We start from the raw sequence: 15531 nt of genomic DNA, 5'->3' as shown, positions 1-15531 counted from the left end.
GCAGGTGGGGGAGAAAAAGAAGTATGATTTCTGGGAAGATGATTTTGCAAATCAGGATGACTTTGCTGATCTTAAGTAAAAATGCTATAACATGATGAATCTGCAATCACATTTTGATGAATCTGCAATCCCAATGAAAGACGCTATGACATGATGATTTTGCATTTCCAATGATAAGTATACGGGACATGAAGTTATAAAAGTTAGAATCATGGACCAAAGTAGCCAGAGAACTAATGTCAGTGGTCACATTTGTGTCCCGGTTAGTCTCTCATATGAGAATTGATTGTATTACTCAGCCTATCTGATTATATTCTGTATCCTTGATTGGTAAGTGGAATAAATAATTATTCTCATATATCCGTAGCCTTCTGAATCTTTTTGTCTCCTCACTTAGTGAGTAATAAATACATTATTGTCTGGAATGGTGGACCTTCCAGGTGATGGGTAACTAGTAGTTTATTACTTGGGGAGGGCAAAAAGATAATACAAAAGGTAGACCATTTGAGATGAGTAACTATTGACCTGTAGACTCAATCCCACTAATTATTTATTTATTTATTTAAAAATGTATATTCCGCACTATCACCAAAGTTCTAGGCAGATTACATCATTCCTGGTTGCTTATGGAAAATATTTGCTAAGTTTAGAGCGATGCACATTAATCATTAAATTCGATCTTTCAAGTTCATTTGACCTAGTTGATCATGATCTTATGATTACAATATTAAGTGAATTGGGCATTCAGGGAGCAGTTTCAAACTGGTTTCAGGGCTCTTTGGCCAATCGATGTTACAGAGTGAAAATGAAAGGACTTTTCTCAGAATCATAGAGACCCCGTTGTGGAGTACCACAGGGCTCGCCATTATCTCTAGACTTATTCAATCTTTTAATGCAATCTTTAGGACCAGCCCTAGAAGAAAGGCTAGATTTTTCATCTATGCAGACAATATTATGGTCCTATACCCCATTTCGAAAGATTGGTCTACTACTTTATCAGGTATTGAAAATTGTCTAATGGTAACTAGAGAATGATGCAGAGACAAAGTCTGTCCCTGTCCCGAAGAGCTCTGTCCCCGTCAACTCTGTCTGATTTACACAAGCCTCAAACAGTTATGATTTTATAGTTAAATCATTTTATTAAAGTATAAAAAGAAACAATATTCTGTACAACTTTGAGGGATAGTTCTCCACATGAGAGTTTTGCCTAAAATAACTTTATGAGAAGAGTAAATATAATGAAACTTTAAAGCATGTTTTTGCTGATTGAGGGATGATATATTTACATGAATATTCTCTTCACAGAACCTACTTCCCTGATGCAGCTGGACCAGTGAAAAGTAGCGCTATGTCGTTCTGGATTCTTGTGAAGTCTGTATGCCTCAAAATAGAGAATCTACATGTTTTGAGATAAGTGTTTGTTTACATGAAATCCATCTTAAGTAGAGGAGTGTGGTAGCCATGTTAGTCCACTCTTAAGGTTATCAATAGAAATCAAACAAAATAAAACATGGAAAAGAAAATAAGATGATACCTTTTTTATTGGACATAACTTAATACATTTCTTGATTAGTTTTCGAAGGTTGCCCTTCTTCCTCAGATCGGAAGTCAGAATGATTGAATATTTTAACACCCAACAGAAAGGACTTAACAAGGATCTGGGGTTCCTAGCCCATTATAAACCATAAAGCTGTATGTCTCTGTTGATCACCCTCCCCTCACCTATCCACACCCACCCTGTTAGAATATCAATGATATGCTTTGATGTCCCCATGCATACTTCCTACCCACCCCCCTCCTCCCACCCTGTCAGACTGTCACAGTAATGCTTGAATGTTTTCACTTATAAACACTGTCAGTTAGCACATTTGCTTATTTCCGATCTGAGGAAGAAGGGCAACCTTCGAAAGCTAATCAAGAAATGTATTAAGTTATGTCCAATAAAAAAGGTATCATCTTATTTTCTTTTCCATGTTTTATTTTGTTTGATTTCTATTGATAACCATGAAATCTATGAATTTTGTTAAGACAAGTTTTGCATTGATTGGAATTATTTGAAGTGAAAAGATACATGCTATATTGGATTTTACAAAAAAAATATTATTTTTGAAAAACAGACTGATGAGGATAATTGGTGATGGTCTAAGAGTTTCTTTGTGAAACATACTTTGGATTTACCCATCTTCTGATGTGCCAAAAAATATTTTCTAACGTAGTTGTGAAACTGTTATATACTTGTGATTAATTACATCACAGCTTTTGTGTATTACATAGAGCTGGAGGGTGTAAGACAGGACTTTTCAATCCTGTTCTAAGGACCCCAGCTAGTTGGGTTTTGAGGATATCCATAATGACTATACAAGAAGATAAATTTGCATATACTGAGTCTCTACTGCATGCCAGTTGGTTCACATGCATATTGACAGTGGATATTCAACTGGCTATGGAGTCCCCAGTACAGGTTTGGGAAGCACTGATGTAAGATCATTTATTATTCTAATTTGAATATGGCTTGATCCACAGATTCATAGAAATTGTATGGAAACTGCATAAACATTTTGATTAATAAGGCTGTGCCTAGTTTTAAAGCACTGCCCAGAATGCAGAGTGTGCATAACTTTCTTTTGAAATTTGTATTACAGAGAAAATACAAAGCAAGGAAGTGTGCTTTATATCCAAGTGTAATTGCATTTACAGATATCCTCTAACTAGGTAGAAATGATTGTTTATGCTGTGCTACACTGAAATATAGCATTCTATGCCCACAGAAGAAGAAAATAATGTTTACATGTTAAATGCTATTCTCTGTGATTAAAGGCTTGGTGCCTACATAGAAGATACTACTACTATAAATCATTTCTATAGTGCTACCAGTCGTACGCAGTGCTTTACAATTGAACAAGAAGAAAAGACAGTCCCTGCTCAAAAGAGCTTACAATCTAAATCAGGACAGACAGACAGGACCAATAAGGAAAAGGGTAGGACAGACAGAAGGACACATAGGGAAAGGGACTATTGAAGAGAGGAAGACAAGATAAAGGTTACGAGCAAGTGACAAGTTAGGAGTCAAAAGCAGCATCAAACAGGTAGGCCTTTAGCCCGGATTTGAAGACGGCCAGGGATGGAGCTAGACGTATCGGCTCAGGAAGCCCATTCCAGGCATAAGGTGCGGCGAGACAAAAGGAACGGAGTCTGGAGTTAGCGATGGAGGAGAAGGGTGCAATTAGGAGAGATTTGCCTAGTGAACGGAGTTCCTGGGAAGGAGTGTAGGGAGAGATGAGGGTGGAGAGGTAGTGAGGGGCTGCAGAGTGAATGCACTTATAAGTCAATAAGAGAAGCTTGAATTTTATACGGAAACAGATAGGGAGCCAGTGAAGTGACTTCAGGAGAGGGCTGATATGGGCATAACGACTTTGGCGAAATATTAGTCAGTGGTAAATATTAGTCAGTGGTAAAGGTACAATCAATGGCACTTAAGCAGTTAAAGTGCTGCTGAATATACTTGGCTATGGTTGGTCAGATAAAGAGATCTGGTTAACATTATAGCAGCCCACTGCAACAATTTAAATTATCCAGGGGGTCTTTTACAAAGGCGCACTAGTGGTTCTAGTGCATGCTAATGATTAGTGTGTGATAGAAATGCCCATAGAACATCTAGTGTGTGCTTATTTTTAGTATGCGCTAAAATGCTAGTGCACCTTTGTAAAGGGTCCCCCAGTGAAAATTACCGGCAGTAAAATAATGCAGTTAAACCAAAGGCTAAAAGAGAATATGTAGAGAAACTTGCCGCAGAGGCTAAAACTCACAGTAACAACTTTTTCAGGTATATCAGGGAATCCGTGGGACTGTTAGATCACGAAGGAACAAAAGGGGCGCTCAGGGAGGACAAGGCCATAGCGGAGAAACTGAATGAATTCGTTGCTTCTGTCTTTACGGAAGAAGATGTAAGAAATCTGCCTGTACTGGAAATGGTTTTCATGGATGATGATGCAGAAGAACTGAAAGAAATCTCGGTGAACCTGGAAGATGTACTGAGCCAAATTGACAAATTAAAGAGTAGTAAATCACCTGGACTGGATGGTATACATCCATGGGTACTCAAAGAACTCAAGCATGAAATTGCTGATCTGCTGTTAGTACTATGTAATCTGTTGTTAAAATTGTCTGTAGTACCTGAAGATTGGAGGGTGGTCAATGTGATGCCAATTTTTAAAAAGGGTTCTAGGGATGATCCGGGAAATTACAGATAGGTAAACCTGACTTTGGTGCTGAGAAAAACAGTGGAAACTATTATAAAGAATAAAATTACAGAACACATAGACAAGCATGGTTTAATGGGACAGAGTCAGCATGGTTTTAGCCAAAGGAAGTCTTGCCTCACCAGCTTGCTTCATTTCTTTGAAGGCGTGAATAAACATGTGGATAAAGGTGAGCCAGTTGATGTAGTGTATCTAGATTTTCAAAAAGCTTTTGATAAAGTTCCTCATGAAAGACTCCTGAGAAAATTAAAGAATCATGGGATAGGAAGCAAGGTTCTGGTGTGGATTAGGAATTGGTTATTGGACAGAAAACAGAGGGTAGGGTTAAATGGTCATTTCTCTCAGTGGAAGAAGGTGAACAGTGAAGTGCTGCAGGGCTCTGTATTGGGACCAGTGCTATTTAACATATTTGTAAATGATATGGAAATTGGAAAGACAAGTGAAGTAATTATATTTGCAGATGATACAAAATTATTCAAGGTTGTTAAAATTTGTGCGGATTGTGAAATATTGCAGGAAGGCCTTAGGGTATTGGAAGACTGGGCATCCAAATGGCAGATGAAATTTAATGTAGACAAATGCAAGGTGATGCACATTGGAAAGAATAATCCAAATCATAGTTACCTGATTCTACGGTCCACCTAGGGGGTCAGCAAACAAGAAAAAGATCTAGGTGTCATTGTAGATAATATGCTGAAACCTTCTGCTCAGTGTGTGGGGGCACCCAAAAAAAGCAAACAGGATGCTAGGAATTATTAGGAAATGGATGGTGAATAAGACTGAAAATAATATAATGCTTTTGTATCGCTCCATGGTGCGACCGCACCTTGAGTATTGCATCGAGTTCTGGTAGCTGTATCTCAAAAAAAGATATAGCAAAATTAGAAAAGGTTCAAAGAAGAGCGACCAAAATGATAAAGGGGATGGAACTCCTCTCGTATGAGGAAAGGCTAAAAAGGTTAGGGCTCTTCAGCTTGGAAAAGAGATGGATGAGGGGAGATATGATTGAGGTCCTGAGTAGTGTAGAGCAAGTAGAAGTAAATCGATTTTTCACTCGTTCCAAAAGTACAAAAACTAGGGGACACTCGAGGAAGTTACATGGAAATACTTTTAAAACAAATAGGAGGAAATATTTTTTCACTCAATGAATAGCTTAGCTCTGGAACTCTTTACCGGAGGATGTGGTAACAGCGGTTAGCATATCTGGGTTTTAAAAAGGTTTGGACAAATTCCTTGAAGAAAAGTCCATAGTCTGCTATTGAGACAGACATGGGGAAACTACTGCTTGCCCCAGGATTGGTAGCATGGAATGTTGCTGCTAATTGGGTTTCTGCTAGGTACTTGTGACCTGGCTTGGCCACTGTTTGGAAAACAGGATACTGGGCTAGATGGACTATTGGTCTGATTCAGTGTGGCTACTCTTATGTTGTTATGAATGCCCAAATTGCTACTATTTAACCAGATACATTTTTTCTGGTCAATGAGTGTTGGAGTTGGGGGGGGAGGGGGACAGAATTTTGAAAACCTAAGATTTGTCTGGGTAAACCCTCAAATCTTCTCAGTATCATTCTCTAAATGTAAAATGATGTTTTCCTTTGGAGGTCTTGTACATTTAAATACTACATCTGCTCAAACTTTTTATCAAACCAACATTCTGAGCATGCTTATGGTAACAAAGTGACTCCATGTTTTCAAAATAGGCTGATCAGTTGCAATTTATTTTCTGAAATGCACACATGCAGAGCAATTCTATAATTGGGCACATGCATAAGTGCACCTTAATTGCCACTTACATGAACAAGTGCATTAGATGCTATTCTATGAGGTAGCAGGTAAGTGCCCTAGCGTGTAATTGTAAGGGGGGGATTTACATTTGAGTGGGGCATGGAAGTGGCATGGATATGTCTCCAACTACACATGAAAGATATAGAATACTATAAATTCCATTGATCTGGCATAAATTGTTACACCTAAATATAGGTGCACCAATTCAAGTTTATGCTAGTATTCTATAATGGCATCTTGGCATACAGATTCTGTTATAGAATTGGTGCTCAGTGCATAGCATTGCCATGACCAAGGAGGTTTGATTGACAGGAGATGGCATCACGTGACCATGCTGAAGCCATCTACACCCAAGCAGGTTTGCTTCCCTATGTATCCGCCATCATCTTGATACACTCAAAATATATTACTTTGTATGGCAGCAAGCACTACCTACTAACTTCAGGTCAGATAATGGAGCAAGCATGCTCCCGCCATCTCCTGTCAATTAAGCCTTCTTGGCCACGCCTAATTGGAGGTGTCAAATTATAGAATTGTCCCCATGAACTTCTTGTGTGGATTTTCATGGGAAAATCTTGATTACAAATCCATGCATGCAATGGAGCAAAACCAGAACTGCTTTTCTGCTCTGACAAAAATAAAGCCAGGTGACAGTCGAAAAGCAGTTCTTTAATCTCCCTTGCTGGATAATAAGAGAAACCAAATAGGAAGGCCTCATTACCTTGCATTCTATGACAGCCTCCACAATTGGGACCACAACATGAGCCCTGTGCTCTTTGGCCCGGTCACAGACCACACAGATAGCTTTCTGGTCATCCTCGCAGAAGAGTTTCAGCTTCTCACCATGTTTCTCACACTGGGTCTCCTGCTGTAGGCTGCAGACACTGGGGCCCAGCTCCTGAGCAATCTTCACCATGCTGGCTAGCTGCCTATTGGGGGTGAGCAGTGGCTTGTGGCTCCTCTTCCTACATTGAGGGCAAGTGAAGCTGGAATCCAAGTTTCGCCAACAGAGGCTAATACAATTACGGCAGAAATTATGCCCACATTTAGTCATAACTGGATCTTTGAAATAATCCAGGCAGATGGAGCATGTGGCTTCCTCCTGGAGATTTTCCGCAGCATTTCCACTATTTGTGGCTTCTCCAAGAAAATGAGAAAAAAGGAAAAATAATTTCATTTTTATCTGCTTGAGATTCATAATGGGTCCTTTTTACTACAGCTTAGCGCTTGCTAACGGATATTAGCATGTACTGTCACATGACCCATAGGTATAAAATAGGACATAGCATTTAACACATGCTAAGCTTTAGTAAAAGGGTCCCTAAGAGAGCAAGGGGAAAAAAACTGTTTCTAGAGCTTCAGAAGTCATGGCACTCAGAGTGTGTGAGATGTGAGATCATTAAGAATGCTATGCCTGGAATAGGTGCTTTTAGGGATCTAGGGCAGTAGTTCCCAAACCTGTCCTTGGGGAACCCCCCAGCCAATCAGGTTTTCAGGATATCACAATGAATATTCATGAAAGAGAAGAGATTTGCATGCACCTGTTCCACTGCATGCAAATCTCTTTCTTGAATATTCATTGTGGATATCTTGAAAGCCTGAATGGATGGGGGTTCCTCCAGGACAGGCTTCAGAACCACTGATCTAGGGAAAATACAGGACAGTGCATGTATTTCTTAAATGAAGATGCAACTGTAAAATATGTAATCAACCAAAAGGACCAACAGGTTGCAGGTTACATCTCTGAAGCTACAATATGTTATTTCACAGTAAATACAGGATATAGTTTTCTTCAGACATACAGTTTTATGGTAGTGCTTGCTTGTAATAAAGATTGGATGCTGACTTGTGGAAAGTGAAATGTGTGTGGTTGACAAGGCTACAATGTGATATCATATCCAGGGTGTAAAGGGTAGGTAAAAGTTAAGGTTGCCACTTAATTCAACCCAAACAAGCTGATCCAGTTGCTGTTTTGTCCTAGTGCATGCATGAATTTGTAATTCTGATGTCCCCAAGGAAAGCAGGACTACATTTCCATGCATGCAGTGGGACAAAACCAGAAATCAGTTTGCCTGTTCAGGTTACATGAGATTCTTGCCCCCATAAAAGTATGAAAAAATGGCACCCATCTTTAAGATGTAAGACAACCACAGAAGAAAACAGCACAAATGCTTCATTATATAGCAACATTAAGTTTTTTCAAGATTGTACTCCCCCTGGACATTCCAGCATGTCTTAGTAGTTGAGTCAAAACAAGCAAAAAGGAGGAGCGGTCCTCACGTGAATGTGAATAAAGGACAAAACAGTGAGGTAGATCCGAGGAGGATAACAACAAAAATCTACCTCACTGCTTTGTTCTTTAGTAGTTGAGTCAGCCTAGTGTCCTGCTCTGTACCGGAGGGTAGGCTAACCGCCTCCCAGTGAAATCTTAATGCTGCATACCAAGAGTTCTGCAAACACGTTTTTCAGGATATTCTAACTACTCAAGTGACATACCTTTAGCACATGATGAATCTGTATCTGCCATTCTGTGCTGGCAAGCGGTGAGAGGTCAGAAACTCAACAGTGAGAGACACCACCCACCACTTACCAATAGCCTTCAGCAAACAAAATTTCAGAGTGCAAACTCAACTCTAACATGTCCACAAGTAGAGTTACCAAGTTATTTAAGTCCCAGGAGCTATCAAAAAAAAGGACTTAGCCTGTTTACAAATTGGCAATACTCATTAAAAAAAAAGGACATCTTTTACACTTTATGAGTAAGGCAATGAGTCATCAGTGTTGACCAGTCTGATGATGTCATTATGGCAGCTAGTCTCATCAGGGACAGTGAGTAAGAGCAAGAGCAAAGCAACAAAGAGACAAAGAAAACAAGAACAGTGCAGTGAGAGTAGAAAAGAAGGTTTTTAGTGATATTTGACCTTACCATAAAATGTGTAGGTTAATAATGTAATTATTATGTGACACTGTTCAAAGGCTCCAAGCAAACGAGAAAGGATATTTTACTGAGACAGGACTTTCCATACGTTTGGGATTTTGCTGGCGCTGATGTTCCTGGTTGCCCATCATCTCCTGGAAGGCTCAATGTAGGAACATCACTAAGAATTAGCTCCTTGCTGAGAGGCCCATATTGATTGAAAATGTATGAAAAGGTATAAGATCCAATGTACAGAGAAATGTTCCACAGATTGTTTAATAGTAGAAAAGAAGGCGGTAAAATAATTCTAAGCTCATATATGTACCAATGTGTATATCCAAGAAAATAGAGAGATAGAGATAGATATCTATATTGATATAAATATATACATTCATGTATATAAACACACTGTATTTTAATGACATCTGATAACCATGGTACACTTCACCTATTCCATAGAATCACAAACAAGATAAATATCGAATGCTATCTTTTTCTTTTATCCAAATTCAATATACTTCAATGTGTCTATGAAAACAATTATCCTCAATATTTTTATTTAATCAAAAATAGATTTATCAAAAATTATTTGATAGCTGAGGGAAAGGTGCGCTAACGATTAGCATGTGCTAAATAAGGTGCCATTAAATTCCTATGGGTATCTTTTTTACTACATGCTAATCATTAGCATATGCTAAATCTGTTAGCACACCTTAGTAAAAGGACATCTTAGTTTTTTATAAACCTTATATTGTAATTCCTGAACAAAATTGGTTCACTTCTCTTATTTTGAAATCCACAGTGAACTGAGTAGGAGTTTGCAGAATATAAGACTCATATAAAATAAAGTAAAGAGATTGATTGAAACTCTCAGTAATTCAATATCATAATTATTTAACTCATTTCAATGTAATAATTTGTTATATAACTTTATTATTATTATTATTATTGTTGTTGTTGTTTGTACTTGTTTGAGGTAAAGACAAGACTTTCCACTTTTACTCTTTAATTTATAAAGAGCATTTAAATGACTCATCACTTCAGATGTCATTTAAGTCCCTCGTTCAGCTTTTGCTAATATGATCATGAATGTACAAACACTTTAAATATTGTTTAAACTCCCTGAGATATAATGTGTATGGGACATTAAATAGTCAACCACTTCCAATGCTATGTTGATCAATAGAAATAAAACAAACTAAAACATGGAAAAGAAAATAAGATGATACCTTTTTTATTGGACATAACTTAATACATTTCTTGATTAGCTTTCGAAGGTTGCCCTTCTTCGTCAGATCAGAAATAAGTAAATGTTGGTAGATGACAGTATATATAAGTGAAACATCGAAGCATTTCAGTGACAGTCTAACAGGACGAGGGTGGTTTAGGTGAGAGACAGGGAGAGCTGGGTGGATGAGGGACAGGGAGATATGCATGGAGATAGGAGGGTGACAAAGCAGTACAATTTTATGGTTTATAATGGGCTAGAAAACCCAGATCTTTGTTAAGTCCTGTCTGGTGGGTGTCAAAATATTTAATCATTCTGAATGTCACTGAAATGCTTTGATGTTTCACTTATATATACTGTCATCTACCAACATTTGCTTATTTCCAATCTGACGAAGAAGGGCAACCTTTGAAAGCTAATCAAGAAATGTATTAAGTTATGTCCAATAAAAAAGGTATCATCTTATTTTCTTTTCCATGTTTTATTTTGTTTTATTTCTATTGATTACCTTTAAAAGTGGACTAACACGGCTACCACACTTCTCTACTCAATGCTATATTAAAAATTCCCAAGAAACACACAGTTTTAATACTGCATTAAAAGCTCCTTTTACAAAGTTGTGCTACTGATTAGTAGTGTGCTGAATGCAAAGAAGCCCATTCAATTCCCATGGGCTTCGTCGCACTCAGCGCACGCTAATTGGTAGCACCACTTTGTAAAAGGAGCCCTAAATTAAGAAAGAATTTGTGTTGCCACCAGAATTTGAAACCTCCTGCTACATAGTTAGCGCTGCCCCTAAGAATCAAATCACAGCATAATTGTGCTTATTCTTAATGGAACCCCTGTAGTTATCATACTGAGTCAGAACTATTTTAACATCTGAGGCAGGCACATATATTTGCTTCTCTCTCCATCCTGTACCTTGGTTCCCAGTCCTTGTTCACCCTTCTTTTCTCCTGCCCAGCCTAGTTAGAAGAAAAGGGAAAGGGAATACAACTTGAGATACCACCTTTCTGTGGTTTTTGCAAATACATTCAAAGTGGTTTTTACATAGTATATTATAGGTACTTATACAATTGTACCTGGGGCAATGGAGGGTTAAGTGACTTGCCCAGAGTCACAAGGAGCTGCAGTGGGAATTGAACCCAGTTCCCCAGGATCAAGGTCTGCTGCATTAACCACTAGGCTACTCCTCCACAGGAAAGCAGTTTTCTTATTTTTCAGACTCTTTACCTGTTCACACTTACACTTCACTTATCTTTCCATTCCCACCGGACTTTGTGCCCTGGGCAGCTACCCATCTCTTCCACCCCTACTCAAAGTCCAGCTAAAGTACAGGCTCAGGGAAGGAGACTACTAACAGAGGGCATAGCCAGGGCAAGAAATGCATACCTTTTATTGCAAACCAAAAAATTCAGTTTCTTAATGCATTTTTCTTTAAAGCTACAGGTTCCCTGTTTGTTGGCTCTCCTCACGTTGCATGATGTGTTGAGCACTCAACAGAGTTCTAATTCTTCTGCTCTGTGTGCCATTTTGATTATTGTGTAGGCAGGGGTAGTGGGCTCCACATCCTCCTTCCTTTTTACAGTTTTGTGATCAATATGCTAAGAAAAGCTGAGATTGAATGGCATCTAAATCAAGGTTCCCTCAATCTATCCTGGGGATCCACACAGCTAGTTGGGTTTTCTGGATATTTACAATAATGATACATTGAAGACCTAGTATAGGCAAATTTATCCCATGCATAGTCATTGTGGGTATACTGAAAACCTGACTGGCTGTGGGATCACCAGGCAGGAGTGGAAACCCTGATCTAAACTGCTAGAGATGTTCACTGAAGCTGCTGCTGTCTGAGGCTGGATAGAAGATGAACATAAATAAGAGAGACCGATTTCAGCTGTTGTCATATGAGATTAAATAGATCAAAGCCTGCAGATGAAAATATGGAGGACATACTTCTTTGAGCTGTCATCATGTCCAATAAGATGGATCACAGATAGATGTATGCAGCAGACTGGATAGCATCAGAGTATAACAACTCCAGTTTCAAAGTCAGAATTGTTGGAATGTATTGTATTTTAACATGCATTGCCTGTCAGCAATCTTTTCTCTGTGATTACTCTGTGACCTCTGATGTGAATTACTTAGAGAGGTCACACAGCTATGCAACTTCCTGTGGGGGTTAGATGCAGCACATGGAGCACATGGAGCTCATGATCTCTCCTAACCTGAGAGGATCTATGGTGGTGTGAGCATCCATTACCATCTAAGCACATGGAAGGAGCTGATAATACAAATGTATAGTAATATGTATATATAAGCCTGTCTGATTATAATCTAACTACAAACTGTGAGTAAACAGATGTTTTGTTACTTCAACTTTAAAGTGACTCAGCAGTGAATTATTCAGGGGTGAATGAGAGAGAGATGAAGAAAGAAATTAACATTTCTAAAGCTGAAGCTGTGTGTACTAAAATCTGCTAATTATTTACTACAAATAATCCAACAAAAGGGTTATGGGCCCAGGGTCCAGGAATTGAAAAAGAAGAGAAATATTACCAGGCAGTAAAAAAGGCCACATTTTTCTCTTAAGTTTTAAAGGAAAGATTCAGTCTGTCTCTCTCTCCCCCCACACAGCAGACAGAAGGCTAAGAAAATGGCTGAGGGAAGAAATTCACCATTGTTCTATTCTCTCAAGGTGCCTAAATTAACTGAGTTTAATTATCAGCAGTGGGAATTAAGATTCATATGTCTCCTTCGAGCAAAAGGATTAAATATATGCTTAGACCAAGACAGAACAGATGAAAATATGGCTGAATGGGACAATGCAAACTATTATGTGAAGTGCATGCTTTTGGAAGCTCTCTCTGAGAAACAAGCCATATTAGTGGAGGGAAAAGATACACCAAAGGACATTTTATATAAACTGAGAACTATGTATGCAACTACATATGCAAAGCAGCAACCAATTTGGTTGGCAGAGTTGAATGAAACCAAATTAAGGGATAAAAGTAAATGTAATGATCACATTATGCATCTTATGTCTTCATTTCAAAAGTTAGAACTTTCAGGAATTCCCATGTGTGATGCATTGAAAAGAGCATTTCTTTTTACCTCACTATCAAAGAAGTTTGATGTTTTTAGGTCTGTAAATGAGGCCATTGAAGGGCAATCTTTTGAACAGGCAACATCAAAACTAAGGCAGGAATGCATAATAAATGATTCTGAGGAGATGTGTTCTCAAAGTCAGTCAGAGAGAAATGAAACAAATTTCTTGGCAAAGAACAGAGGAAGGCGGAGCTATGGGAAAACTCCACCCAAGGGCAAGCTGATTTGCTACTCATGTGGAAAGGAGGGACATGTATCTAAATGGTGTAAGGAAACACAAAACACTCCCTCTAGCTCACCTAAGCCAATGGAACTAAAGAATTTTCAAACCAGGAAATGTATGAAGGACAAAGATAAACACAAGGGCTTTCTAATGGCAGAAAAATCTTTGACTATGGTAAATAATAATTCAAATGAAAGTACTTGGATTTTGGATTCGGGGAGCACATGCCATTTAACCAATTGTAAGAATTTCTTTCAGGAAATGTGTCCAGAGGAAGGTATTCTTAAAACTGCAAACGCAGGGACTGCTAAGATCCAAGCAAAAGGTATTGGATTCTTAAAATGCAAAGTGTCTAATGAAGTTAAAGAAATTCCTGTAAGTGATGTCTTGTATATTCCCCAAGCAGTTTGCAATATGCTTAGTGTATCTACATTAGATAAGAAGGGATTTGCGATTCATTTTGAAAACAGTAAGTGCACAATCTCTAAAAATGATGAAGTGTATGCTGAAGCTTTTATGCATAATGATGTTTATAAGCTGAGCATTTCAGGTGAAGCCTCACATATGGCGCAAGTAAGGAAGAATGATGGTAAATGTAGTCTGGAAATCTGGCACAGCCGCCTGGGACATCGTGATTCTAAGGTGATCCAGGATCTTTACAGTAAGCAACTGGCCACCGGCATTCAGATAAGTGCAGATGCTGGTAATATGGAGAAATGCATAGACTGTGTTACTCAAAAAGGTGTGAGACCCTCATTTCCTGCATACACAGGAAATAGGAGTAATAAAGTGCTGGACTTAATACACAGTGACTTATGTGGACCGTTTAATATCCCATCATTGGGAAATAACAGATTTGTGCTAATATTCTTGGATGATTTCTCTAGATATTGTGTGGCCTATTTGCTGAAAGAAAAAAAAGTCAAGTCACAGACATGCTGAAGAAATACGTAGCCATGGTGAGCAATAAATTTGAAAGAAAACCAAAGGTTCTTCAGACCGACAATGGTGGTGAGTTCACTTCACAAAGCATGCGCACATTTCTAGAACAAGAAGGCATTCAGCATATCACAACAGTAGCTTATACACCAGAGCAAAATTCTGTTGCAGAGAGAAAATTTAGGTCACTTGTGGAAATGACCAGATGTATGCTGTCAGATAGCAATCTCCCTAAAAGACTATGGGGGGAAGCCATTCTCACAGCAGTGTACCTACAAAACAGAATGCCAACTAAAGGCGCTGAGCGCACACCACATGAGACATGGCATGGTAGGAAGCCAAACCTGTCACACATAAGAACATTTGGAAGTACAGCATATGCTCATGAACCAAAGCAAAGAAGGCATAAGCTGGATTCCACAACAGAAAGGGGCATTTTAGTTGGCTATACTCCAGGACACAAAGGATATAGAATTTTGAATCTGAAAACTGGCATTGTTGGCATAAGACATGTTACATATTTTGATGAAAACAAAAGGGTTGATAAAGGCTGGATTATCCCAGATGAGCCTTATCATCCAGAATATGAAACTAGAACCATAATAGACATGCCAGTGTATATAAATGCCATACCAAGGCAGATGTCTGAAAGCAACTCACCTGTATCTAACGAGGAACAGGCAGAGGAAACAGACACAGAAAGAATCATTGAAGAAGACAGTACAGTTGGAGAAGGGGAATCAATTGGAGAAGGACTCTCAGATTTTGAGGATGCGGAAAGGTCAGACCAACCTGTTGTCAGACGCTCATCCAGGGAAAACAAAGGTGTTCCACCCCCAAGACTGTCTTACCTAACAAAGTCAGCAGAAGCTCAAGAGCCCTTAACATGGGATGAGATTGAGAAAATGCCAGCAGAAGAAGCTGCTGAATGGCATAAAGCTGCACAAGAAGAAATTGATGCATTGGATAAAAATAATACTTGGATTCTTACAAAATTACCTCCTGGCAAGAAAGCTATAGGATGCAAATGGGTATTCAAGTTAAAAAGGAATGCACAAGGAAAAGTGGAAAG

General features: G+C 38.7%; 1 protein-coding gene across 1 annotated transcript in view; it reads right to left on the bottom strand.

The window, feature by feature from the left end:
* The window catches only part of LOC115475010 (E3 ubiquitin-protein ligase TRIM39-like), a 159122-nt gene extending 150551 nt beyond the window's left edge, over positions 1–8571 (bottom strand). Inside the window, exons 1-2 of the mRNA XM_030210748.1 lie at positions 8528–8571; positions 6766–7171 (exon numbers count right to left, since the gene is read on the bottom strand). Of these exons, the coding sequence (XP_030066608.1) occupies positions 6766–7171; positions 8528–8571 (450 nt within the window). The remainder of the gene's footprint in view (positions 1–6765; positions 7172–8527) is intronic.
* Positions 8572–15531: the final 6960 nt, after the last annotated feature.

The sequence above is a fragment of the Microcaecilia unicolor genome, chromosome 7 (assembly GCF_901765095.1).
Source record: "Microcaecilia unicolor chromosome 7, aMicUni1.1, whole genome shotgun sequence".
In the NCBI taxonomy this organism is placed as follows: domain Eukaryota; kingdom Metazoa; phylum Chordata; class Amphibia; order Gymnophiona; family Siphonopidae; genus Microcaecilia; species Microcaecilia unicolor.
The sequence above is the reverse complement of the archived record's forward strand: the minus strand, read 5'-3'. Positions and strand labels throughout refer to the sequence as shown.